General features: G+C 34.4%; 1 protein-coding gene across 1 annotated transcript in view; it reads left to right on the top strand.

Moving 5' to 3' along the window:
- Positions 1 to 27762, top strand: part of LRRTM4 (leucine rich repeat transmembrane neuronal 4) — a 975428-nt gene that overhangs the window by 859908 nt on the left and 87758 nt on the right. The window contains exon 3 of the mRNA XM_053719463.1: positions 23184 to 23267. Coding sequence (XP_053575438.1) covers positions 23184 to 23228 — 45 coding nt within the window. The 3' untranslated portion in view covers positions 23229 to 23267. The remainder of the gene's footprint in view (positions 1 to 23183; positions 23268 to 27762) is intronic.

Below are 27762 nucleotides of genomic sequence, written 5' to 3'. Positions count from 1 at the left end.
GTCAGAGTTCTGATACTCACATGGTAGCACAAATGTTCATCTTGATATTTATTTTGCCATTTAGAAGCTACCATAGAGCAAATGTAGACATTGGAATATTATATACATAATATATAAAATTTCAGACAAGTATAAACATTTTTATTACAAATCTTGTTTGCTGCAATTGTTCTTTTTTATAGCCAAACTCCACCTTCCACTTACCTTATTTGGGGGAGCCAACCCAGGCTTTCCTTTGGAGAATACAAAGTTTTCCTCGGTCATTATATTAATATAAAGTGCATTGTTTTGCAGCTTTTATCTCCTGAAGCCAGGTAGAAACATATATGTAGCAGGGTTAGCCTTGATAATTCGCAAAATAAATAATGAAAGTATATCGCCAAGGTGTTTTACTACACATAGTTAAACATTTTATATTAACAGGACAAATGTTATTGTTTAAAAAGACAGATAATCCCTTTATTTCCCATTCCCCAGTTTTCCATAACTAACACGGTTATAGTAATTTACTTTTTACCTCTGTGATTACCTTGTATTTAAGCCACTGCAGACTGCCCCCTTATTTCAGTTACTTTAACAGACTCGCATTTTAGCCAATGAGTGCTGACTCCTAGATAAATCCAGAGGACCGAGCACAATGTTATCTATATAACACACATGAACTAGCGCTATCTAGCTATGAAAAACTGTCCAAATGCACTACGATAAGAGACGGCCTTCAAGGGCTTAGAAATTGGCATATGAGCCTACTTTGGTTTAGCTTTCAACAAAGAATTACCAAAAGAACAAAGCAAATTTGATGAGAAAAGTAAATTTGAAAGTTGTTTTAAATTGCATGCAAAGTTTAATTTTGACTAGTCTGTCCCTTTAAAAAGCTCAAGTTGTTTACTGTCCCATTAAAGCTTTATATATTGACAATAACACCAACAGGATACAGGATGTGCATATTTGTGCGCAACTCATTTCCAGGGGCAGATAGCTTACTGACTGTAAAGGACATTTAAAACCACCTCTGATATGGCAAAGAAAAAATAGTTGACTTTTAATGGCCTTTTTAATGATCACAACATGTGGGCCGTGATACTTTGCTCTCTAGCTGAGGATGCAGGTTAACTCATCAGTACAGTGAAGCGCAGTTTGCTTCATTGACAAGATAAATAAATGACTATGATCGTCTTTGCATTTAACAGGACGAGAAATACTCTGTTGTCTTGGAAGCATGTTGGGAAAAAAAAGGTTTCTTACTAAAGAAAGCATTCAATTAATTGGAAGTGACAGCAAGAAAATGATCTGGCTCAATGCTTTGATAACCAATCAACACTTAATAGATCAGGAAATATAATTGGTTACTTAATCATGCCTGGAGAGGTGTTATTTTTTGGGTTGTAAACATAGAAAGAATAATCCGGTGGCAAGGGCAGCTGCCATTCTCAATATGCATGAGGCTGCTGCCTGATTATTAATTCTTGCCAGCAAGATTGGAGAATTAAAGGGACATGATACTTATTTTTATTTTTTATTATTACACCTATAAAATAGCTTTTAAACATGTGGAAAATATGTATTGCCTGAACAAATAAGTTAAAGGGACATTAAACCCAAAATGTTTCTTTTACGATTCACAAAGAAAATACAATTTTAAACAACATTCCAATTTACTTCTATTATCTAATTTACTTTATTCTTCAGATATCCTTTGTCAAAGAATTAGCAATGCACATTGGTGAGCCAATCACACGAGGCATCTACAGTATGTGAAGCCACAAATCAGCAGCTACTGAGCCTATCTAGATATTCTTTTCAGCAAAGGCTATTAAGGAAATGAAGCAATAAAAGTAAATTAGAAAGTTGTTTAAAATTGCATGCTCTTTCTAAATCATGAAAGAAAAAAATTGGGTTTCATGTCCCTTCAAGTAAAAATATGCATTTATTTGATTTGAAAATAATATAGCAGTGTCAGTTCAGTTATATAATTCTCATGAATGTTCTTTGTTCATTGGCTGATAAGGACAGCTTTAACAGCTTTATTGGTGGAGAGAAGGTTTGTCAGATGTCTTCAATAAAAATGTTGGACAACCACCATGGAAACCATTAGGTTTGCTAGGGAAGTTTGTTTATACCCATATCAGACCTCAGATCAGAATAATTGCCCTGTCCCTATCAGCCTTATACCCATAATGGTCCTCAGATCAGACTGCACTACTTGTAACCTGAACTTTTGTCAGTAATATGTACACAAAGGATCATATAAAATCAGTTGTCTCCAGTTTTGTTTTTTAATAATTTTACTGGACAAGTAAACATTTAAAAAAAAAAAAAACTAAACTGTCCAGTTAAATACGGGCCATCTGGCAAGTGGAGAGGGACACACCTCTACAAGCCTCCCAAGATAACTCTGATTTATTCAGAACAGGAGTAAATAACTCCGTACAGGTACCCAAAGTCAGTAAATCAGGAAGGATTCATACTAGTCTTGTAACAATGTAACAAACAAATAAGCTGTACCTGGTGGTTATTACAACCTTAACCCCTTAAGGACCAGCGACGTACCCTGTATGTCGCTGGCCTTTTTTTGGGACTTGATTGTTTTATAGCACGGTCTTGCCACCAGCGTTGAGACTGCTCTATTCCACAAAGCCTGCTGGAGGGAGGGCATTAATAGCGTGTTCTTGCTAGACTTGTGCTATTATGGCCTGAAAAAACCCTTAACGACCAGTGACATACAGGGTACATTGTGGTCATTAAGGGGTTAATATCCTTACGCCACCCCAGGATAAAAGGGACAGGAAACCCATTTTTTCTTTCTTTCATGATTTAAAAAGAGCATTTGATTTTAAACAACTTTCAAATTTACTTCTATTATCTAATTTGCTTCATTCTATTGGTATCCTTTGTTGAAAAGCATATCTAAATAGGCTCAGTAGCTTCTGATTGGTGGCTGCACATAGATGGCTCTTGTGATTGGTTTACACATGTTCATTGATATTTTTACAACAAAGGACATCTAAAGAATTAAGTAAATTAGATAATAGAAGTAAATTAGAATGTTATTTAAAATTGGATTCTCTATCTGAATCATGAAAGAAAAAAATTGGGTTTCATGTCCCTTTAAGGCAGTGTTTTTCAACCAGTGTGTGTCGTGAGAGATCCTCAGGTGTGCCGCGGCAGACTGACAACAGTGCGGGGGTGTTTGTGAATGAATGTCAATATGTCATGTATAGTTTGTAGGAGGCATGGCATGACAGCACAGTACAGTGTGTATATATATATATATATATATATATATATATATATATATATATATATATATATATATATATATATACTGTACAGGTATACCCCGCTCATACAGCGGGTTAGGGACCGGAGCCCCGCTGTAAAGTGAAAACCGCCTTAAAGTGAAACAAGGCAGTTTTAGCTTTCTTTTCACTTGCCAGTGTGTTTAAAAACTTGAAAACATGTTTGAACTAACATATATTAGAGGTGCAATAGTGCCACGTTTAGTTTAACACTAGCACAGCACAGTATTCAATAAATACTGTACCTGTAAAATAGTGACAATTACTGTAGTAAAATTTGCCCGACTATAACACTGAGACACAGATTGCACTGTAATGCTGTAAACAGAGTGAACTAAGCATAATAAAATGGTGCCAGTCACACCTCGCAATCTCATGATGATTACAGCACTGTTTCAAAATACTTGGAGGTTGAACTTCAGCTCCACAAAGCGCTGTATTAGCGAAGCGCTGTAAAGTGAAGCGCTGTAAAGTGAGGTATACCTGTATATATATATATCCTGTATTAGGCTACAATGTGTGATTTTGTAAAATTTTGGGATGGTGGTGTGCCACAGGATTTTTTAATGTAAAAAAGTGAGCCACGGCAAAAAAAAGGTTGCAAATCACTGCTTTAAGGAACCCTTCCACGGAGCAAATTATACATCATCTGCTGATCACTCAGCAACTAACAATAACTCCGGAGGTCACGAACACCAACGTTCACGGAAAATATGCTTCAACTGCTCTCCCGTTCCTCTGTGTGTGTGGTAGGTGAAACCGATCACATGCTGTATGCCTTCCAATCACAGCTAAAGCTCATCCCGATATCAACGGTTAAGCTACTACATTTTTATAAAAAAAAAAAACAAATATATTTTAAATCAAACTATTTTAAACAGAACAAAGAAAACAATGGCTTTAGTATTTTCCCTTTAAAGTAGCAGACACAAATCAGAGAAGCACTAAGCCATGTAACGTCACCACGGTTATGGCTATATCCCAGCAGTACACAGCTCATGCTATTAACCCTCCAGCTGCTTGTTAGTACATAACTGCCAAAACTTCATCACATAATGAAATTATTTTACACCATAAAACACATATTTCAAAGGAAGAAAAATATACCTTTATTATTTATTTTGCCTGTTTTTCCTGTAATTTAACTCTAAAAAAATAGTTTTTCCACACCCCCTAGAGAGATTGGAGTACATTATTTGGAAAGTAGAACTCTGACACTTTTATATGCTGCAAAATAATTGGCTGATATGTGCAATGTCATATTTATAGAAGTCCTAATTGTCTACAGCAAAGGAAGATACACAACATTCAATCGTCTTTTCAAGAGGAGTGTCCTGTGACAGCAAAACAAAAATTAGTTTTCAAATAAAATTGCAATTCAAATGCTTTTTTTTGCATCAAAAATCATTCACAGCATTGAAAAACATCTGCATACAAAATAAATATTTTATATGCAGATGTTTTTCAATGCTGTGAATGATTTTTGATGCAAAAATAATAATAATACTTTAATGCTCCTTTAAATTGCATACATTAAAGGGGTAGTGTACTGTAAACTTTTCTCTCCTTTAATGTGTTCCCAATGATCCGTTTTACTTTTTGGAGTGTATTTAATTTTTTGCAAACAGCTCCTTTACCATCATTTTGCCATTTAAAATAGCTACTTTTGCCAGAATAAATTTGCCTTCTAGGGAGGGTGTTAGAGAGTTATTTTTGTATTTTGGTTTTGCTAATTGAACTCGACAGACTTAAATGGACAGTCTACTCCAGAATTGTTTTTTGTTTTTTAAAAAAAGATAGATAATCCCTTTATTACCACTCCCCAGTTTTGCATAACCAACACGGTTATAGTAATTTACTTTTTACCTCTGTGATTACCTTGTATTTAAGCCTCTACAGACTGCCCCCTTATTTTAGTTATTTTAACAGACTTGCAATTTAGCCAATCAGTGCTGACTCCTAGGTAAATCTAGAGGGGGCGAACACAATGTTATTTATATCACACACATGAATTAGTGCTGTCTAGCTGTGAAAAACTGTCCAAATGCAATGTATCTAAGCCTCTGCTGACTGCCCCCTTATTTCAGTTCTTTTGACAGACTTGCATTTAGTCAATCAGTGCCCTCTCATTTGTAACTCTACAGGCGTGAGCACAAAATTATCTATATTGCACACATAAACTAACACCCTCTAGCTGTGAAAAACTGCCAAATGCATTGAAATAAGTGGCACCCTTCAATGGCTTAGAAATTAGCATATGAGCCTACCTAGGTTTAGCTTTCAACAAATAATACCAAGAGAGCAAAGCAAATTTGATGCTAAATGTGAATTGGAAAGTTGTTTAAAATTGCATTCCCTATCTGATTCATGAAAGTTTCATTTTGATTAGACTGTCCCTTTAAATAAGATTGAAATACCTAACTATTAGACTATGGGTACAAAAATAGATAACATTAGCAGGTCTGGTCTTTAAATGGGCATATCCTTGCTAACAATAGGCAAACCAATATTTCACATACAAAAATAAACACAAAGGAACAATGTCCCACACATTTTATAATCTACATTAAGTATAACATGAAATATGAAACACATTAAAGGAAAATACATTTTAAAGTACAGTGTCACTTTAAGGTTGAAACTAACATGAAAACACACAGCAGTTTTATCAACAATAGGAACATTTTAAATTAAAAATAAAAAGGTTTTCAAACATATTCAAATAGCCTCTTTTAGATTCAGAAAAGAAAGAAAATAATTATAATGTCCCTTTAAAGCACAAAAGACAAACTGTTTAGTTTTCAAGCAGTTGACTGTGTTCAACTAAATTTACAGCCATTATGAAATTGTAAAGCATAAATTGTTTGTATTATTTTACTTTAAGTAGGCTGTGATTTTCTTGTAAGTTAGGAGAAGCACAGTTATATAAATGTCTAGCAGCAACATTCTCCTTAGGCTAATCTTAGAAGGTTATTTGTTGTTTTCAAATCTGTTTTTTTATCTATACAAAGCACAGCAGAGGCCTTTCAATAGTCCTCATTCCGCACCATCAGAGGTGCTATTTGAAGACATTGTATGCCAGCTTCGGTTTTATTTTTTTTTATATTCTTTTATCTTTTTTAATTTATGTATGTATGTATGTTTTTATTTATGTATTTATTTTGCTAAGCCATCCCAATATAAGAGAAAATCTGCTATTTGAATTAGTAGATCTGCTCGAATAACCTATACAGTAAGAGTTTACGGAAATGAGAGGATAATGACTTAGTCAGGGAAAGTCATGGGACACAGAGTATTATTGGCCTAGATTACTGGTTTTCAAACATGTCCTCAGGCCTCCCCAACGGAACAGAATTTCAGGATTACCTTGGATGAGAGCAGGTAAAATAACCATGTTTACTAATCACCTGTGCTCCAGTTCAGATATCCTCAAAATCTGGCCTGTTAGGGAGGTCTGACGACAGGTTTGAAAACCAGTGACCCAAATTCAAAAGCAGTCACAAGGTAGTGAACACTAGATCATGTTTTAAATTCATTGGGCATATTTATCAATGTGCGAGCGGACATGATACGAAGTAGCGTATCATGTCCGTCACACATCAATAAATGTTGACAGCATGTGCTGTCGGCATTTATCATTGCGCCAGCAGTTCTTGTGAACTGCTGGTGCAATGCTGCCCCTGCAGATTCGGGGCCAATCGGCCGCTACCAAGGGGTTTTAAATCAACCCGATCGTATCCGAACGTGTTGATTTCTGTCCGTCGCTTCAGAGCAGATGGACAAATTATGGAGCAGCGCTCAATACGGAGCGTGATAAATATGCCCCAATGAGCTGACTTCTCCAGCATTTAGTTATAGGTAGGCTGACCATATTGCCGCTTTAAGAAGGGACATATGAAAAATACATGTGTCAGGGTTCTTATACAAAACCTGAAAACAGCCCTGACATATGTATTGTTCATATGTGTCCCTTTTTAAAGCAGCAGCAATATGGTCACCCTAGTTATAGGGTATTCCTGCAATTAAAGGGACAGTAAATATCTTGTAATTACAAAACCTTATTGTTGTCTTGGTATAGAATACTACATTAGCCAAGTCTTAATATTTTTTAAACAAAATTTCAATAGCCAAACTACATCCACCACTTACATTATTTAGAGGAGCTAAAATGAGCTTGACAAGGCTAGCTATGGCCATAATATTAGTGTAAAATAAATTGGTTTGCCCTCTAAAAAATTTTTAAAACCAATAATGATATGTAGCAGGGTTTGTCTTGAGGAATTAGCAGGGAACATTTCCAGCTTTGTGAATTACAATTACAAAATCTACCATTTCCAGACCTAAAATATCTGAAAGAGGGACAAAATAAACATTGAAAGGTCATACAAAGTTGTTAGTCTCCAAAATTTTGACAAAACAAACAGGTTTAGTAAGAACAAATATAGTTAAAAAAAACAACTGACTGTAAAACAAATTTCATACACTCTCTTCTTGAAGGGGATTAAACACTAAGAGCTAGATTACAAGTAGAGCTCTAATTAATTGCATGCCCGCAAACGGGCAAATTTGCCCATTTGCAGGAGCACAATAATTAATCAGCCATTACAAGTGGGCAGTTATTGCTACCCCAAGCTTGTGGTAGCAATTAGTGCTTATAAAATTAACCAGAGATCAGATCTCTGGTTAATTTTATAAATGTGCCCCAAATGCCCCCACAATAGAGTGTAGTGTATTTTATTAAAAAATAAAGAAAGCAGCATCTTTATTTTTTAATTAAATAACTGCACTAGGCATTATTTTGGGGCTAAAGTTGGCGAGAGTGGGGTTTTAGAAAAAAACATAATTGAAAAGTGCCTTTACATTGCGGTCTATGGGAGCTGTGTGTTCCCAGTAAATATATATGTGTATGCTTAAAGGGAAATGACACCCAAATTTTGTCTTTCATGATTTAGAAAGTGTATGTAATTTTAATCAACTTTCTAATTTACTTCTATTATTTAATTTGCTTCATTCTCTTTATATAATTTGCTGAAAAGCATATCTAGATAGCCTCAGTAGCTGCTAGTTGGTGGCTGCATATAGATGCCTCATGTGATTGGCTCACCCATGTGCATTGCTATTTCTTCAACAAAGAATATCTAAAGAATGAAGCAAATTAGATAATAGAAGTAAATTGGAATGTTGTTTGAAATTGTATTCTCTATCTTAAAAATGAAAGATTTTTTTTAGGTTTAGTGTCCCTTTAAATACATTTATTAACATATAAATATATATATATATGTATAAAACATATACATATATATTTAAATTTGCTGCATTACTTACCCCCTTCGCAGTACGATGTTGTGATGCCGTCTGACAGCATCAGAACGAGGCTCCCATTGGAGCCCATGGAAGCGTGTTCTCGTGAGCACAATGCTACACAGAAATGCGAACGCGAGCTTGCGTTCGCTTTGCTGACAACTTGTAATACCAGCGCATATTAGCGTGCGCTGTTATTACACAGTAGAGCACAAATATCGCTTTAATGAAAGCGATATTTAGCGCTCCACTTGTAATCTGGCCCTAAATACATTTTATAAGCATAGTATTGAGGTTATTTCTCACCTCTCTCTAGTCATAGGTGTCATCATGTTGAAATCTATGATTAGAAGGAGGAGCATGAAATATATTTAGTGTTTAATGTCCCTTTAAGACAGTTTGATATTGGCCTTTTAATTCTTTTATTTCCTCTACCAAGCCCTGTTTTGTTTCTCTTCAGTGTTTATGTGCATAATATGCACAAAATAAGCTAATAAATTGTTAATATATATATATATATATATATATATATATATATATATATATATATATATATATATATATATATATATATATATATACAGTAGTTAGCAACAAAATGTTTTACATGACCTCTGTGAAAGATATAAAACTCCCCTCTTTCCCTTTAACACAAGCTGTAGCTGAGTTGGTGCCAGACCAGCATTATATCAGCTTACACCTTATAAATCCTGCAGGTCGCTGATAAGATATCGATCTGTGTGTACACAGTAGAAGGATCATGGGACCTTATATTTAAATGCCCCACAAGAGAGAGACAAAATAATTGTTGGAGAGGGAGAGACACAGAAAAAACAGATATTTTGTCAGGTGAATGTTAATATAATTTATTTTTAAAGATACAATACTTCCTCCAAACTTGCACAAATGCCAAGTGGCATGCACATAAATGCAGAGCTTTCTGCCAACAAAGAGCTCACAGCCTGTTTTAATAAATCTATTTTAAAGATATGTACTTATTGATACACAGTCTCAGCTGTGTCCTGTGACCAAGTGCCTCTTGATGTTATTGGAAATGGAGAGATATAATGTGACATCAGATAGTAATATCTTGTTCTATAATCCATATGTATTCCCTTTTTTCTGTAACTCTTATATCTGGATTTCCCATTGCTTTATCCAACACAAGTTTATATAACCTTGTATTATAAACATTCTGCTTGAAGACCATTTTTTTAAAGGACTGTTACACTTAACATTTCAACAACGGAATAAAAAGTTTCATTGTTGCAAGTAACACATTTACATGTATATACATATATATATAAACATTCCTTCATTATTTATTTTGTAGCCTTTTGCTTTTAGATACACTTAAAAATTGATGTTTGACTTTCTCCCAGGGAGGCTTAGGTTTATCAATTTTAGGCAATTTATGTGAACCGTTGTTTACTTTCCCCCCCTTCCCTAAGCTTCTATGGTGTCACATGCTTTTAAAAAGATTATCAGTTTTGAATCAACAATCATGATAGGAAAATCATTCTTTGCAATAGTAACTAAGCTGAATCAGTGCTAAACCTCCTTAAAGGGACAGTCAACTCAATTTTTTTTTATTGTTTACGATAAGATAGATAATTCCTTTTTTTTACCCATTCCCCAGTTGTGCACAGCCAACATGGTTATATTAATATACTTTTAACCTCTGTGATTACCTTGTATTTAAGCCTCTTTTGACAGCGCCCTGATCACATGACTTTTTATTTATTATCCATTGACTGGCATTTTAGCTGTGTTGTGCAGAACCCATGGGCGTGAGAACAATGTTATCTATATGGTCCACTTGAACTAGCAGTATCCTGTTGGGAAAAGCAAATAAAAAGCATGTGATCAAGAGGCTGTCTATAGTGGCTCAGAAACAGGCAGAAATTTAGAGGATTAAATGTTATAAAGTATAATAATATAACAATGTTGGTTGTGCAAAGCTGGGGAATGGGTAGTAAAGGTGTTATCTAACTTTTTAAACAATAACAATTTTAGTGTTGACTGTCCCTTAAAGGGACACTGAACACAAATTTTTTATTTTGTGATTCAGATAGAGCATGTCATTTTAAGAAACTTTCTAATTTACTCCTATTAACAAATTTTCTTCATTCTCTTGGTATCTTTATTTGAAATGCAAGAATTTAAGTTTATATGCCGGACCATTTTTGGTGAACAACCTGGGTTGTTCTTGCTGATTGGTGGATAAATTCATCCACCAATAAAAAAGGTGCTGTCCAGAGTTCTGAACTACTAAACAAGCTTAGATGCCTTCTTTTTCAAATAAAGATAGCAAGAGAACAAAGAAAAATTGATAATAGGAGTAAATTAGAAAGTTGCTTAAAATTGCATGCTCTATCTGAATCACAAAATAAAAAATGTGGGTTCAGTGTCCCTTTAAAGGGAATACAGGAGGGCAGGCAAACTCAGTCAGCACATGTGCACAGTTTGTGCAGTATCTGAATATTAGTTTGTGATTGGTTAGCAGTGGGGTTCTTTTGTTCTGGGGACAGGGAAATCAGTGAATTTAATAATCATAAAACAATATACTTATTTGACAAAATAAAGTTGTTGTTTTCATTGCACAATTATTCTAATATATGAAGGTTAGGACTGATGTTAATTTACAATGGCTGACAGAGGGTTGCAGGGTCTGGGGACTGATATTGAGAACTGTGAGTCACAGGGGCCAACAGAGGGTTGCAGGGTCTGGGGACTGATATTGAGAACTGATGTGAGTCACAAGGGCCAACAGAGGGTTGCAGGTTCTGGGGACTGATATGAGAACTGATGTGAGTCACAAAGGCTGACAGAGGGTTGCAGAGTTGGAGTTAATCTGAGGACTGATATGAGTCACAGGGGCTGACAGAGAGTTGCAGGGTCTGGAGACTGATGTGAGTTACAAATGTTAACAGAGTGTTGCAGGGTCTATCTGAGAACTGATGTGAGTCACAAAGGCTGACAGATGGTTGAAAGGTTAGGGACAGGGTACTAATATTTTATGCATTGTCTTTGCAATTTACAATGGCTTTTTGATGTCAGATAAGAGTGGGTGGAGCTACTGAAACTGCTAGTGCATCTTATGATTGGTTCAAAATATATATATATGGTTTTTTTTTACTTTTGGCAACTATGGTTTCCAAGAGGTTACAACTGCGAAAATTCATGTGAATCACTTCACAGCTCTTTTAATGAAATCCATCGTAACCTCAATGTTAATAAGTCTTCTGATTTCTCTGCATTTACTTTACTTTATTTTCTTATTTTTATTTTAAAAAAAATGGGACCTTTTGTGATCTTTAGTTTATGAGTATTTACTCAATCTCCTCAGGTTTTTTATTCATAAATTACCCTTTATATAAAATATTGATCACTAAGTAGTTATGAAAAAATTATATTTGTAAAATAAAACGCAGATGTTTTCAAAGGTGAATTCCTTGGTAACAGTAGATAAAATATATAATTCTATATATGTGAGGAAGGAATAAATGGTACAAAAATATTAGTGCTGTTAGGCGCTAACACCGCTCTTATTCTTGAAATCATATTAAAAGTTCAAAGTAAAATGTTAGCAATCCAGCAAAAACCTCTGGTACACTAATACCTGGAGGTGTCCAACAGCATGGCCACACTAAATCCCTCACCTAATAGACTTTTATGGGGTACACTATAAAACCAAGGTCCTATTTCACTTGAGTAATAACCTGAAAATGCACTAAGCCGAAGGTGCAATAAAAAAATCGAAATAGTTTTGTTTTCACTCAATATAAAATATTTCTATTTTATATATACAGTATATATATATATATATATATATATATATATATATATATATATATATATATATATATATATATAATGTTGTTAAAATAAAGTATGTTAAAAGTGTTTTAAAGGACTATATATTATGAAATTCCCACTAGTCCACTAATCCTGGATCAGTAGTGAATTGCACAGGAAGAATAAACATTTTTTAACATTAAATGGATTGCGAAGGATTGGACACTTTTCATGATTGCATACAAAAATAATTAATCAAACAGTAAATGTATTTGCAGTTTATATAAAAAAATTGCTTTTTAGACAAAACATACATATACAGTATGCATACATACAGTATATAGTATAGTACATATAGCACATAAAAACAAATATATGCAATTAAGAGAATGTCTTTAAGAAAAAAGTTACACTGGTTTTTCACTCTGCTATTCTGTTCTCAAGCAATGTTATTGTCTAGAAAGAGCGGGATGTCACATTCCAAAGGTTTGAAAGGAGAAAATGCTACCGCCCTAGTGTGAGAATATTCATTTGTTATGAGAACACTCTTACTTTTTGCTAAATGCTCTACATGAAATATGATTGACATAACTTAAGACACGCTTGCCAAAATGTACTTTCATTAGAAATGCTGAAATGGGGGCAGGGGAAGTTTTGTGGGGAACATCTTAGAGAGAAGTCTCAGACATAGCACCTGTAAAATCTGCTGTGTGTGTGACCCACATAATGATAATGCTGAACTTAGCTGCACTCCTTTGCCTGTGCACCATTGTACTCTGATAGTAATGCCTTATCCAAAACCCGAAGATAAGTAATACATTTATATTTTAATCACTGCTTTGCTTTATTAGCTGATTACTGACATATGTTACTGGAATAAGTTCATAATAAACACTTGTGTGTGTGTGTCTGTGATGGTTAGGGTGTGTGTGTGGAACTCAGAATGCAGGAACAGATACACAGAACAATGAAAGTCTTTCTTGAAAGCTTTACTGTTTGATAAATAAAAGGAACAGTAGGTAGTGCAGATTGAAGATCACAGAAGAGGCCTTATGCAGAGTAGTAAAAAGGTACAGAATACCTATTAGGTACAGCAGGCACAGCTGATCTGATGAAGGCTGACACTGGTATGGTAGACACAGGTTTCTCACCAGACACAGGATACCCAGCTGATACTGTTAGTGAGACTGTCATGGGATACTAGGTAAGTACAGCAGGCACAGTTGGTTTGAAGAAGGCTGTCACTGGTATGGTAGACACAGGTTTCTCAGCAGGCACAGAATACCCAGCGGGTACTGTTGGTGAGACTGTCACCGGATACCAGGTAGGTACAGCAGACACAGCTTCAGGAACAAGATGAGCATACACCAGTATCAGGTTATTCTGCTTGACTTTCAGGATCCTGTGAGCATACACAGGTATCAAGGTAAGTATGCTTGGTCCCAGGAGCAAGGTGAGCATACACAGGTATCAAGGTAAGTATGCTTGGTCCCAGGAGCAAGGTGAGCATACACAGGTATCAAGGTAAGTATGCTTGGTCTCAGGAGCACGGTGAGCATACACAGGTATCAAGGTAAGTATGCTTGGTCTCAGGAGCACAATGAGCATACACAGGTACAAGGTAAAAGAGCAATAACTCTGCCTAGAGTTATGGGCTCTTATAGGAACTCCCACAGCTGAGTCCTCCAGGTGGGAATTCCTATAATCAGAGACTGGCCCTTTAAATCTAGGCAGCGTGCAGTTAGGAATCCTTACAGTGTCCATATGTATGAGTGTACTTACACATATATACATACACATACACAAATACACATACATATATACATACGCACACACACACACACACACACACATATATATATATATATATATATATATATATATATATATATATATATATATATATATATATATATATACCTTTGAGGCATTCCCAGTCCAATACCTTGTCATATACCATGTCCTTTTAAAACACTTTTTAAACATTTATTTTAATAAAAGAAGCATATATTTGAATTTGATAATGTATTAATGGGACTAAAACTGTTTTTCTTAATATGTTTCACAAGTGTTTGACCATAATTTTATTTTAGCCCAAACATTTTAACTATGGTCTCCAGGAGCACTATTTTTTTTAGCTCTGTTTAGTGCATTTAGCATTCGCTGGTAATTCTTTTTAACCATGGAATTAAAGTACCAGAATGTGCGCTATTCTAAGATATTGATAGCATATACTGCACTATCAATAGCAGTCCACCTCTAATCTAGGCCAAAATATGTAAATTAGCATGGTTAAAAAAACAGTGCATTGCATATTCATTATATATATTGCCTATTTTTACTGTATCTGATTTTTTAGTTCAAATTGCAGTTTTGCAGTTTTAAATTTACCCTTAAATCAGTACTTCTGATTGGCCACTCACAGAAAGACCAAAAACATGATTTCCACAAGAATTTTAAGGGGTGTATCCCCAAATGACTCTAAATAATAACGTTTTTCAAAAAGTTTTGCAAAAATGTAAATTCTAACTGCATTTTAAAATATCATATAGGGTGATTTTTTTTCCCTCAGTGCAATGCTTAAATATTGTAATAATTATAGATTAATTACATGTAGTTGATTATTTATTTTTTCATCTTTTCCTGTAATTCTGAAAACTGTTAGCTTTCAAATTCCTGTTATATGTGGAAGTGCAGACTCCAGACTTAACACTGCTATATTCTACACATCCATTGTTCAAACACACGAGTGAGTTATTTAGAGCTGCTCTAAACTAGCCTCGGCACAGTAGAATAGATAAGGGAAACTTAGGTTACAATATGGTGGTGCTCAGTACTTTAGGGGCAGTAAAACTTTACACTTATGTCTTCAGTACTTAAAGGGACATTAAACAAGGACCAGATTACATGTTAATAAAATATTTTATATGGGTTAAAAGGTATAAAGGTATATGGTATATGACAAGTTATTTGACTGGAAAGGGCTATATATACAGTATATACACACATATGTATTAATGTGTTTATATGTGTATATATACATGTATACACATATAAACATAAATATATATATACAGGTGGCCCTCGTTTTACAACGGTTCAATTTACACCGTTTCAGAATAACAACCTTTTTTTCCAGTCATGTGACTGCTATTGAAAAGCATTGAGAAGCAGTGCATTGATTAAAATAGCCAGTAGGTGGAGCTGTCCGCTTGTGTTGCAGCAGAACCAAGCAAGCTGAAATTAATCAGTTTAACCAGACCTGAGCTATCGAGCAGATTTCAAAGGAACAAGAACTTCCTGTCTATAAATCAGTCCAGAATGGAATGCATAGAAAGAACTGTTTGCAGAAAAATGCAAGTGAAGTCTGTGTTGTGTGATTATTTTATTAGGTTTATAATGCTGTTTAGCAAATGTTTTTGTTCATTTAACTTAGTTTAATTATATATTCTGTGTTGTGTAATTATTTTATTAGGTTTATAATGCTGTTTAGCATTTAAAGTCTTCATTTCAAAGCTTTAAAAATAATGTTTTAGGTGTTACTTATGGCAATTTTTGAGAGGGGTCTGGAACCTATCTCCCTCACTTCCCTTTGACTTACATTATAAACTGGGTTTCAATTTACAACGGTTTCGATTTACAACCATTCCTTCTGGAACCTAACCCCGGCGTAAACTGAGGGCTACCTGTATGTATATATATATATATATATATATATATATATATATATATATATATATATATATATATATATATATATATATATATATATATATATATATATATATATATATTTCCACTCAAACATGAAAAATCATTTTTAAACAATTTTAATATATTAAGTGCTAGATTACAAGTGGAGTGCAAATTATTTTGCAAGGGTTTTCATGATTGTTTGCCCTCATTTTTAATTTTTGCTTCAAATACATAATTCTATCTAGCGTTTATTAATATGCCTTTTAGCTGCTGATACATAAGTGTATCTATTGAAAAGATGAATGTTATTCAGGTTGAAGGATTCACTGTAGGTGAAAATAAATTCTACCTATCATTAGAACTTAATGTTAATGTTTTCAATTTTATTACAGATATTACAATTACCACTTGTTTTTTTTTGTTTTACCAGTAAAACACATGTTTGTGTTCAGATGGTTTTAATCAAAAGCATATCAGTTGCACCTCAAGGTTTTGATCATGTGGGGTCGTTTTTGTAAAAGGTACAATTTCATACTTGTTTACCTTCCATCTAATGGATTTTCATCCTCCTTGACCTTTCTATTTGCAGAAAAATTGTAATAAATAAACATCAAAAGAAGATGAAATATGTATCAGTTTATTGTTATACATACTTACTGCATTTAAACTCAACAGAAAATTATAGTAAACATGTGCCTAATTCTTGTACAGCAATGAATGGACGAAACACAGACTCTTGGAGTTTTAATGACATGCAAGCTATTGTAGCAGTCAATTAACTTAGATATTCAGTTTGGCAAATTATACACAAGCATAGATTAATTATAAACAAAATTCCTCTTGGGCATAAATGAGTGTCCAATTATGCATGATCAGCATATTGGATCTGAATATTTATAAGGGGTAGAGGTGAAGGCTAGCAGAGAAGGATGGCATGTGTTCTACCCTTAGATGCCCATCTCCAAGGTGAAGCAGAAAGCAGACCTCCTTCGTACAAGAAGCAGTCCCCATAATTACATTTTCTGACTCGATTCTGTAGACATAAAGGCAAGTAATTCATGCTTCATGCAGGCTTGGCCTGGAGCCTGTCCTGAATACGAAACTGACAATTATGCTGAATTATAGAAGACTCGAGGTTGTAGATTGTTATCCAACCTGAGCTTGGACCAGAGAATTCATTTTGCCTTATTAATGATCTCTGCCGTGCACTGTGGTTAACCGCTGGTCAACTCCGGGAGCTGACTGTCCTCATGTAATTGAACAGATTCAGTATGGGCTAGCAGTGCAATTTCATCAAATATGTGTAACAGCAATGGCAATCTTAATGTGCTCTTGTAAAGAGGCCGCAGACTTCTGCATCATTTGATGCATGTCTTAAATAATTGCATTCATCTGTATTGATTTAAGTGCACTATTGTATACAGCTCTAATTAATAATATTTGTAGAAATTTGCTGGGCGAAAAAAAAAAATCTTATGAAATCCCAATCTTCTGAAAACAGAACAAGATTATGAAGAAATAAAATGAAAATATGCAACACATTGCACTAGAAATGTGTGCAGATGTCCTGAAAATCTCTTCCTCGTGACCACAAAAAGAACAGAAAGTAGCTCACATAGTGTTAAACTGTTAAAATGTCCCTTTAAAAATATTCCTCACATGTAACAGAGCTACTATAGCTGTGAGTGTTGCGCTCAGTACAAATGAATCCAACTCTGTAGTATTCAGGGGGTTCCAATATTTATTATATAACAATATATGTATATATATATATATATATATATATATATATATATATATATATATATATATATATATATATATATATATATATATATATATATAAAAATTAAAATGTAAAGTCTTCACTAATAAAAACGAATAAAGCAGTCATTAAAAAGTCACTTTGGGGATTGATTTAGCCGCTTGTGCACAGACTTGTAACTGCACTGTTTAAATAGCTCTATTACTTCAACTATTAAGTTGCAGCAAGTGTCTTAATGTTCAAGTAGGCATACCATCCTTGTGACGTATGATGCTGTGCCTCTGACGTACGTTTCACCTTCTGGCTTTTTCAAAGAACAAGATTATGAATGCATGGAGAAAATTAGCCTTCCTTAATTCTACAAGAAGTCTAGCATCTCTCACTATTACATGTATAAGACTATGTAATTTTGTGCTTTCCACACCTAAGTACCAAATTATTCAATATACCACTGACTCTGTGAAATGTTTAATGACCAAAATAATATAATATTGGCTCCTTAAAAAAAAAAACACTAAAATAAGTGCAACACTTTAACCACTTTTCCTGTGTAGTGTTGCCACTTTCCCCAAAAATTATTTACGTTCAGTGGATTGATATTTCACACTTGAGAATGCTAATACCCATCTGAAAGACTCCATATAACAGTCATTTTTCTTAAAGGTACTATTAGCTAGAATAAACACTCTATTTGTGCCACCCCTGTCAAATTCTACCTGGGTCTTGTGGTCCCACCTGGACCCATTATGAAGATAGCTCTGTTACTACTTCCATGAATATATATATATATATATATATATATATATATATATATATATATATATATATATATATATATATATATATATATATATATATATATATATATATATTATTTTTCATTAAAGGGACAGTCTAGTATGAATTAAACTTTCATTATTCAGATAGGACTTTTAATTTTAATCAACTTTCCAATTTACTTTTATCATCAAATTTGCTTTTTTCTCTTGGTATTCTTAGTTTAAACTAAACATAGGTAGGCTCATATGCTAATTTCTAAGCCTTTGAGGGCTGCCTCTTATCACATGCTTTTTAAATTTCTTTTCAACACAAAGAGACAGAAAGTACACGTGGGCTATATAGATAACACTGTGTTCAGGCACTGGGGGTTATTTTAGATTTAGCACAAAACAATGCTAAATTTAAGACAATAGACAATAAACAGTCACAGTCATGTGATCAGGGGCTGGAAGAAGGTTCCTAGATACAAGGTAATCACAGAAGTAAAAAGTATATTAATATAACTGTGTTAGTTATGCAAAACTGGGGAATGGGTAATAAAGGGATTATCTATCTTTTAAAACAATACCAATTCTATGGTAGACTGTCCCTTTAAGCAAACATTAATCTCTCCTTAAACAAGCTAAACCCTCTCATAAGCAAACTAGCACTTTAACCTAAGCAAACTATCATGCCAATAAATCCAGCTTATAGTTACTTCAAGTAAAATACCACTCCTGCCAAACAATTTACTAATCCTTCCAAGCAACATATACTTATCATTGCTAGTGTTTTTACCAGTGCCCAAAAGCTCAAAATTATTTGGGATACCATGACATTTTTATAAATGTTACAAACCCTGCAACATTTTTTTTTAATAGTATGGGAAATTAAATATACAGTATTATATTAGTTTTAACAACCAAATGTCAAACAGTGACAATGTGGGCCTTCACCTTACAACATTTCATGGAGGCTTTCCATGACAAGGAAGTCGAGGGAATTGTGGGGAATATCCCACCAGTGTTCGGTTGGCATGGCCACAGCTAGTTAGCAGGCCGGGTGTCCCGTGATTGGGTGGGTAGGGTGTGCATGAGCAGCCTCTGGAAACTGGGACATTTGACCATTGTTGGAGTAGCTGCTAAAGTGATGGTGTTTAGACCTCCCAACCTGTGACAATCCCACAACATCTGAAGACTGTTGAGAGCTATGAAGCTGAATAGTGTAGGTGCATGAACAAGGGAAAATATGTTCAGTAATTTGATAATATAACAGTATTTTCCTTCATGCTGCAAATGTATACTGATATAAGGGCAAGAGAAACAGATACTGTAATTAGGGTGTGTAGAATAGCACAAGTGCATTGCATTACCAATTAAATAAAGTATAAACGATGCAGGCCAAAGCAGTGGCATGTATGAAGTATATACTCATTTAAAATTTGTTTATAAATAAGTATTAAGAATGTATTTTTTATTGTGATTCATATTTTCAATATTTGCTTGCCAGCCCTCTATACAAAGACAAAAAGAACAGTGTAGCCCATAATGTGACGGTTTCAAAAACCCTGTGTTAGACTATACGTAAGAGTGCCGGATATCATTCATTAACCAAAAAAAACTTTATATAGTTTAAGGGAACATACATATAAAATGTTCTATTGCATTAAAAATAAACAAATCCCTTTTTTAAAATGTACTTAGCTCCTTAAATAGGGTTAAACACACAAGTATGCACTCCTGGAACACCCCCATTCTGCTTCAAATTAGGATAAGACTAGTGATTGGAGCATGCACACATATGCATGATTCTGATTGGCTTACCAGTTATTTCCTCATCTAGAATGTTATAGGAGCACAACTTTTGCAGTGGTTAAATACTTAGACAAAGTTTCTATTACTGTCGTGAATGGAGATGCTTTATGTTACTATCAGTTTACGCAGGTTACAACAACTGTAACAAAACTAGATCTTAGTAAAATATAGGAATTTGTTAAAGGATAAAATGTTCTAAAAGAGAGCATTTTATTTTTACTTTAGAATGTGTGATCTAACAAACAGGGTTTTTTTTTACCACTAGAATGTCCCTTTACTTCTGTTGTCCAGCCATAGCTTCATCATTTATGTATCATTTCATTAGTTTTCCCTTGTACCAATTTTTTTGTGTGTGCTTATTTCATAACTTTTTTTTATTACATTCAGTATCATCCTTTGTCCTGGTTTTCTTTCATATTATGTCTTTCTTTTTATCACCTTCACTTTGCCACTCCCCCACTTACCCTTATACACAGATATGAATTCATTTAAATTAAAGGACCACTCAATACAGTAGAATTACATCATTAATAAGTACATAATATAAAGAAAAGGCAATGACACCTACTCTGAATTTTAAATAAGCAGTAGATTTTTTTTCTGACAAATTTATTTTTTCTCCCATTTTATGGCCCCTTGTATCATGTGACAGACATCAGCCAATCACAGACTAGTATATGTATACCTTGTGAGCTTGTGCACATACTCAGTAGGATCTTGTTCCCCAGAAGTGTGTATAACAAAAAGGCTGTGCTAAATTCGATAATGGAAGTAAACTGGAAAATGTCTTAAAACTGCTGCTCTATCTGAATCATAAAAAAATATTTTGATTATAGTGTCCCTTTAAGAACCTACAAATGAAGCTTTGGAGTGACTTCAGCTGCAGGCTCACAAGAGTGAGTCTGCACCCAAGGGTTAAGAAGCAACAGTCATCTTAACCTATATGCCAACTATAAAGTGGCATTTTTTTAATCCCCCCGACTTCTCCGACTGGGAAGATTGACAACCCCTGTGGCCAATCACGCAGGCGAAGTGTGCAATGATAAATGCGGGATGAGTATTGAGGCCCGCTAGTATCAATGCCGGGCAGAGATGTCCACCTGTGCCCCTTCTGGGGTTAGTAAATATATCTCATAGTCTGTTCTGAAGTTTCCACCTGTTAATTCTGAAAATGTGTCCAAGTTGACCAATCCATGATGAGAAATTCCAAATTTGAGAACAGAAACTGTATGGCTATTTTCTTAATATGTGAAATTGCTATTTTGAAGTAAAATATTTTGACATTTCAGGGACAGTAAAGACAAAATGAAACTGTAATCACTCAAATGGAGAATGCATTTTTAAACAACTTTCCAATTTACTTTTTTATTATACTTTATTTATAAAGCACCAACATATTCCGCAGCTAGCTGAACACATCTGGTAAGAGAATAAAAAGAGGCAAAATTGTGTAGCCACCAATCATCAGCTAGCTCCCAGTAGTGTATTGCTGCTTCTGAGCCTACCTTGGTATGTTTTTCAACAAGGGATACCAAGAGGAAAAATAAACTTTGATAATAGAAGTAAATTGGAAATGTGTTTAAAATAATATGCTCTGTATGAAAAAGTTAAGCTTTGACTTCACTGCCCCTTTAAATGGATATTAAACAATGATTCTATAGTAAAAGCAAATATGTTAAATCAAAGTAAACATAAAAAGAAAAATATTGTGTAAAAGACTGCAAACAACTTAATTGTTTTCTTGCAAAACGAGCGCTTGTAGCCCTTGTCCTCAGGGTGGGAAGAGAGCTGACTTAGGGGGTCAATTTATGTAGGTGCGAGAGGACATGATCCGAAATAGCGGATCATGTCCACTGCACATCGATAAATTCCGACAGCATAAGCTGTCTGCATTTATCATTGCACCAGCAGTTCTAGTGAACTACTAGTACAATATCGCCCCTTGCAGATTTGCGGCCAATCGGACGCTAGCAGGGTGTGTCAATCAACCTGATCGTATTTGATCGGGCTGATTGCTATCCGCCACCTCAGAGGTGGCGGACGAGTTAAGGAGCAGCAGTCTTAGGACTGCTGCTTCTTAACTTCCGCTTCAGGCGGACCTGAAGCGGAGTGGGTCGGAAGCAGCATCCGCTGCTTCATAAATCGACCCCTTAAATTGCAATCTGCACTTCTGAGAATGAGCAAAGCAAACTTACTGTCTCTTGCACTATCTGAATACTAAACCAGCTCATGTCACTCTAGAAGTTGTATGACATCAAGTTATAAATTCTTCCCTGTAGAGACTACAGTCCCCTTGTAGGGCTGTGTCAGGAAGTAATGAACACTGCACAAATTAAGTTTAAAATAAGAAATAAAAGCTAAAATCATTTTAAAATGATGAATAATACATATTGCATTGATTTCTATTAATGTATAATCCACTGCTTAGTGCTTTTTTATTACAACAATAAAACAAACTGTTTTATATCCCTTTACTGTCATATAAATGCAAATAACAATAGTTCTACATTTTCACAACATGCACAATACTATAATAAAATATTTCTTAACAAAGCTATATTCTTCAATTAATTTACTGGACATATTTTTTCCATTAGAACATATTACATGCCCCATCATCTTCCACTTTTCCTTTTGTAACCTTTTATCAACTGGTCTATAGACATTTCTGATACTATATGTTAAGATGGCATCTATGGTTATGATTTAAAGATTGGATGGTATTCTGAAGCCCCTGTTTTCTATCCACAGGCCAGGTACAGTCAGGTCTCCACAGTGCAAGCCTCCCTTTGCTGACCCATACCTTGAGCTGAGCTGAGACTACATGCCTAGGAGGTGAGATGTATTTCAGTATTCACATCAGTTAGCACCTGAATATCACATCAAAGCATGCTAACTTTATTTCACTTAGGAATTTAGATTTCAGCTTGATTCAACATTGAATGGATGTGATCACTTTTTTTTTTTTCTTTTTTTTTTTTTATTGTTTACTCAGACACCCCAATGCCTTGACCCATCTCATCTTTGACCAAGTGGTTCTAATTCTAAATTAGGAAATAGATTGATAGTTTATTATACCCCACAAACAGGTTGAATTGTGTTATAAATAGAGGATGCTCAAAAACATTTCATAATTGAGTGTGATGTTTCATATTTACTTGCTAGTTCAGCAACTGCATCTGTGCCTGAAGGACTGATTTCTCATTGGTTGATATGCTGAACCCTACCACTTTATTGGTGGGCAGTGACACATCTCACAAATATAAAAACAAACACTTCTTTGTTTAGTATAGAAATATTTTTGTTCTTTAGGCAGATGTGAGAGATATGTTTTTGTTTATTTTTTTCCATAGTAATTGATAAGATTTTAAAAGTAATGAATATTTGGTAAGCCTCAAATTCTTCTCCTTTGAAATCTGTAGCAAAATGAAAGAAGTAACCAAATAAAACCTACTGGTTGTAGGGATGGAATTTTCTGTGTTTTAAACCATCCTATTATTTTATAGCAATGTTAGATGTCCAGTATTAAACTGGCCAGTCCAGTATTTCAACTGGCTGTCTAGAATGTTAAAAACGTAACTGATTGGGTCTAAGATGATCTCTGATATGGGAATATGGTTGACAAAAGTTACAGGGCTGTAGGTCTGATCCAGGCCTGCCATTTGGGCTGGGTGAGAGTGGTGCCAGCCTAGGCCCTGTACTTTAGGGGAACTGTCATAAGAAGTGAGGGCATGAGAAGTTGCAATATACATCATGTATTTAATTTATGAAGAATTATTTATGGTATCAGAAGGTGTAATATATAGTTATTCTTTATAAAGAACACACAGAATAGGGGTGGCCCATACAGGGTGCAGGGGGTTGGACTGAAGAGCCCCCAATGTTTTCTTACCTAAGACTTTGAATATGCTAATGGAGGCATGGTCTGTGGTGGGTGAGTTGGAAGGGGCTTTACGGCCACTGTTCTATTGTGAGGTCTGATGTGGGCATATAGCTACTAACAAACAAAAGAGTCCAGTGCTAGAACGGCTACAAACAGGTAATCATTTATTTCACAGGATAAAAAATGGATACCAACGAGGGCAAAAAAATATACAACAAGTTAAAAACAACGTCTTGTGGCACACATCCCCTCACACAGGACGCGTTTCGGGAAACCCCGTACTCACAGATGGTGGAGGTAGGAAGGGCCCAAATATTTATACAAACAAATGTGTAACACCTGGTGCATAATAAAATTTCCAACATCATTAAACATTCACTTTAAATATTAGGATGCATGTGAACTTGTGTATTCAAAATTGATAGTTAATACTTGTCTATCTCTTAACATATATACCTATCATTGTTAAAAGTATTCGTATAATACTAGACTTCAATGGACATTCACTTTCAATTTCCAATGTCAGCAAACTTGTACATACAAAATTAAAGGTTTATACCAATAGATAATTATCTATCTCTAGACATATATATAGATAATAAATAGAGATAATAGTGTTATATATACTGACAGGGATTTAAAGGGACAGGATCATAAATTCAATATTTTAAATATTAATTAGATACTAAAGGCTAACCAATTATTAATTCTACCATGATACAATTACCTGATAATATTACCAATGATGAAGTGGAAATAATATATAAAAAGAGATATTTACCTGATATATGTACGTGATAAAAAATTTTTAGATGACAATATATGTATAATTTACTTATATCTGCCTGTAAAGTAACAAAAAGAAAAGGTGTTAAAATTAAAATGTAAGTTATAACAATCTCATAAGTTGGTTGCACTATATCACAGAACAGGTCAAAAAAGGATGATTAACCCTACGTTTATCTTATACATCTGTGCCTACCTGTATGTCTCACCAACTAATAATAAATCCCTGACAACAATGTCTAGATAGTATAGATTTCTTAGATCAATACAGTTAAACATAACTTTGACTTTAACTGAATAGTTATAGAACATATATCATATATCTCAATTAGAATTAAACTTCTAGACATTGTTGTCAGGGATTTATTATTAGTTGGTGAGACATACAGGTAGGCACATAACTTACATTTTAATTTTAACACCTTTTCTTTTTGTTACTTTACAGGCAGATATAAGTAAATTATACATATATTGTCATCTAAAAAATTTTTATCACGTACATATATCAGGTAAATATCTCTTTTTATATATTATTTCCACTTCATCATTGGTAATATTATCAGGTAATTGTATCATGGTAGAATTAATAATTGGTTAGCCTTTAGTATCTAATTAATATTTAAAATATTGAATTTATTATCCTGTCCCTTTAAATCCCTGTCAGCATATATAACACTATTATCTCTATTTATTATCTATATATATGTCTAGAGATAGATAATTATCTATTGGTATAAACCTTTAATTTTGTATGTACAAGTTTGCTGACATTGGAAATTGAAAGTGAATGTCCATTGAAGTCTAGTATTATACGAATACTTTTAACAATGATAGGTATATATGTTAAGAGATAGACAAGTATTAACTATCAATTTTGAATACACAAGTTCACATGCATCCTAATATTTAAAGTGAATGTTTAATGATGTTGGAAATTTTATTATGCACCAGGTGTTACACATTTGTTTGTATAAATATTTGGGCCCTTCCTACCTCCACCATCTGTGAGTATGGGGTTTCCCGAAACGCGTCCTGTGTGAGGGGATGTGTGCCACAAGACTTTGTTTTTAACTTGTTGTATATTTTTTTGCCCTCGTTGGTATCCATTTTTTATCCTGTGAAATAAATGATTACCTGTTTGTAGCCGTTCTAGCACTGGACTCTTTTGTTTGTTAGTAGCTATCAGACTTGCTACTGGGCTCACAGGTAACAGCTGGGAAGGAGACCGGCGCATAGCGCTATATCCGGTGAAGGATCCGGTAGCGAGTTACACCAAGTCAGCAGAGGTTGGAGGTGCAGCAAGTGGAGTAAAACACTAGATAGTGTGATCCTAAACGTGGTTTCCAGGCGAGCTCTCCGAACTTCGATGGATTTCAGATGATTTAAGTGAGTGCTCAATTTCTCTGCTTTAACTTGATTGCTGTATATTTGTGCTTGTAAAGATCAATGGCGTGCTGACGCTGGAAGAACCGACATAGCAATATACACACTCGCTCATTATGTTGGTATACTGTTAGTGCTGAGACTTTCTGTGGTTGCCTCTATGTGGGCATATAGCTGACAGAAAGCATGCAGGACCATGGGGCTTGTTCTAAGGTCTGATGTGGACATATAACTGAAAAGGGGCTGCAGGACCATGGCATATGATCTGTGGTCTAAAGGTCAAGTGACTGACAGAGGGCATGCAGGACAATGGATTTGATGGGACTAATTTACTGGGGATTCAGACACAAGTGTTAGTTGTGAGGTCTTCTTTGGGGACCAATCAATTAAAACATAAAACAGAACAACAAGATTAATGTATATAATAAGAAAAATACAAAGCAAAATTAGTTTATTTGTGGAAATTCTCACTGATTCCCATTAAAGGGACATTACACCCACATTTTTTCTTTCATAATTCAGACAGAAAATACAATTTTAAACAACATTCCAATTTACTTCTACTATCTAATTTGCTTCATTCTTTAGATATCCTTTGTTAAAGAAATAGCAATGCCCACGGGAGAGCCAATCACAGGAGGCATCTATGTGCAGCAAAAAATCAGAAACTACTGAGCCTATCTAGATATGCTTTTCAGGAAAGAATATCAAGAGAATGAAGCAAATTAGATAATAGAAGTAAATTAGAGAGTTGTTTAAAATGGTATTCTCTATCTGAATCATGAAAGAAAACATTTGGGTTTAATGTCCCTTTAACATTGTAATTTCTTATATTTTACATTACTTTAATAACAGGCACCTGTTTATTGCTATGGTGTATTGCAGAGTTTCACATTTCTGTGTCAGAAAACTGGTTTACAACTGTCTGTTCAAATAAACACAAACTATTCATTGCTTATCACCCTGATATAATTATTAAATACTGATACTGTATTCCCTCTATATATTAATCTACCACAATATCTTGGTGCAGAAAAACATGTCTAGTCTACTTAGTCTTTCCTTTATTAATACATCTTGACTTGTTCAATGAACATTCAGCCTCTGTCGAGTTTAGGTTTTTAGATTTTAATTGAAAATGTGAAATATAAAGGGGTTGTGGATGATTAACCAAACCAAACATAATGTTATATTTTCATTTAAAAGTTATGCACAATATTTTGGCTTTAATATGATATTGTCTCTTCTCTTTAGGAAAACCTTATCATAATACTAGGA

The sequence above is a fragment of the Bombina bombina genome, chromosome 6, assembly GCF_027579735.1.
Source record: "Bombina bombina isolate aBomBom1 chromosome 6, aBomBom1.pri, whole genome shotgun sequence".
Taxonomy (NCBI): domain Eukaryota; kingdom Metazoa; phylum Chordata; class Amphibia; order Anura; family Bombinatoridae; genus Bombina; species Bombina bombina.
This window is presented reverse-complemented; position numbering and strand designations above follow the sequence as displayed.